This window comes from Belonocnema kinseyi, chromosome 6, assembly GCF_010883055.1.
Source record: "Belonocnema kinseyi isolate 2016_QV_RU_SX_M_011 chromosome 6, B_treatae_v1, whole genome shotgun sequence".
In the NCBI taxonomy this organism is placed as follows: domain Eukaryota; kingdom Metazoa; phylum Arthropoda; class Insecta; order Hymenoptera; family Cynipidae; genus Belonocnema; species Belonocnema kinseyi.
In genome coordinates this window covers 60,309,569-60,311,587 of record NC_046662.1, presented here as the reverse complement: position 1 = coordinate 60,311,587, position 2,019 = coordinate 60,309,569, and the positions used below count along the sequence as shown (strand labels likewise).

Below are 2,019 nucleotides of genomic sequence, written 5' to 3'. Positions count from 1 at the left end.
AAGAAAGTGTCCACTTAGATTAGGTAAAACGTTTAGTTAGAAGAGTTAATCATTTAGTTACTTTATGTAAATTGTTCTTGTATATCAGTAATTTGGACACAATTGGCAAGTTGGAGAGTTTATTATTTTCGACAGATTATGTATAATTTTATTATCTTTAGATTATAACAAAATTTAGTTATAGAAATATTGTAACTTACAATAGCCAATCTTTCGTCTGGTATCACGAAAATGAATTTCCCTGAAATCCGTATAATGCATTTGGAGGTCAAGTTTGTTGTTTTTATCGCGTTTCTCGATATTTCAATATAGTTATCGCCTACAATCTCAACAATTGTAAATTATTATTACCGCATCATAAACTCTATTTAATATTAACATGCGCGCACATTTTAAGTGGTAAAGAGCGTTTAATTGTCCAGAGTAAATCTGAACTGTCACTGCTCCCGATTAGACCGTCGCCATTTTATTTCGCTGCTCCCATAATGCACCGGCGCTCTTCCGACAATTGCTTCAGACACCTATTCTTCAAATCCCTATTATAGCTATACTTATCAGGGGTTTGACTATACGAAATCCCTGGTATATGGAAAATGGTCAAGGATATTCATTTTCGCTGATCCAGGAATCTTTCTTAATTCCTTCGTTCGTTTTCAGCTAAATGTTTAGCTATAATAAGGAATAATCTCCCTGTCACAGTTCAATTTTGTTTACCGTGTAACAGTATAATATATGAAACAGAAATGTATGTATATTTGCATATTCATGTATGAATATCAAAAATGTTATAAACTTTTATTTTTATTTATATGATTAAGTAAAATCTACAGAATGTGTTAATTATTGTTAATACTTTTCAGAACTTCCCATTTTTCATGGCCATTCGATGTTTTCCTTTCTTTTTAAATATTATTGAAATTGCACATATGACAAGTTTTAGAAACTTGAACGAAATGTAGGCCCGCACTATAAAAATCGCAAATTTTCGTTTTAGGGCCTTAAAAATCAGGATATAGCACAAAAAATCAGAATATTCGGACAGCGATAAAAAATCAGGACATGTTCTGATAAATCAAGATGTCTGGTCACACTAATTCTGTCTTTCTTTTATAAAATCAATATGAAAATACTTACTCTGTCTTCTAAGTCTGGAGGAAATCGAGTTTGAAATTTGACCATCGTCCCTTCGTTATAGTCTCGTTGGATGAAAACTTTCTGACAATTTTGGGGAGGCCCTCCACCAGCCTGACCTCGCCCACTTGACATGTCTTCTAAAGGAGTCGAGGCTGAATGGTTTTCCTGCAAAAAAATATTTATAATAATTTAATTAGTGATAATAAATATTGAGAAAAAATCATTTCTTCTCGAAATCAAAAAATCGATTTTTGAATGCTTAGGGCTCTTTCTTCGGGGCGCATCACAAATTTAAAATTGATTTATAAGTAAAAAAATTAAAAAACAGAATATGTGGCTCAGAGCTCAATTAAGTTTAATCTTCATTATATTTCAAAAAGTTTTAGTTAGAAATTCTATTTTGTAGTTTCTCATACAACTATAAATTTATAATTAAATGGGAAAATAATATTATGAATTAAATAAGTGAATAACGAAAATCGATAATCGGTCATTTTATTATCTACCTTGAACAGGTTCTTAGGAAGCACTGATTTCCAAAATTTACTCATGGCGACATAAAAAATCTGAATCTTGATCCCAAATCCTTCAGCGAACTACAAACATTAATAGCTTCCCTACAATACGATTTTAAGTTTTTTTTTTACCAGATAAATCTAAAATTCGAAGTTCATTCGAATCTGGACTTATTGATTCTGGATTAAGTGTTTCCGAGGATTAAAGTTGCATCCCTGGGATAGCTGATAGGCGAGCGGCAACCACCCCTAAAAATGGGTACTAGTCACCAGATCCTTACAACAGGCTAGAAATGGTCTATCTTTATGTTTTCGAGGGTGCTGAATCCGAATATGGTATTTATTTTTTATTAAATTTGGGGGAACCTTG

The 2,019-nt window shown here is 32.0% G+C and overlaps 1 protein-coding gene across 1 annotated transcript in view; it reads left to right on the top strand.

Moving 5' to 3' along the window:
• Positions 1-1,942: 1,942 nt before the first annotated feature.
• Positions 1,943-2,019, top strand: part of LOC117175413 (golgin subfamily A member 7) — a 10,735-nt gene continuing 10,658 nt past the window's right edge. The window contains exon 1 of the mRNA XM_033365123.1: positions 1,943-1,985. Coding sequence (XP_033221014.1) covers positions 1,943-1,985 — 43 coding nt within the window. The remainder of the gene's footprint in view (positions 1,986-2,019) is intronic.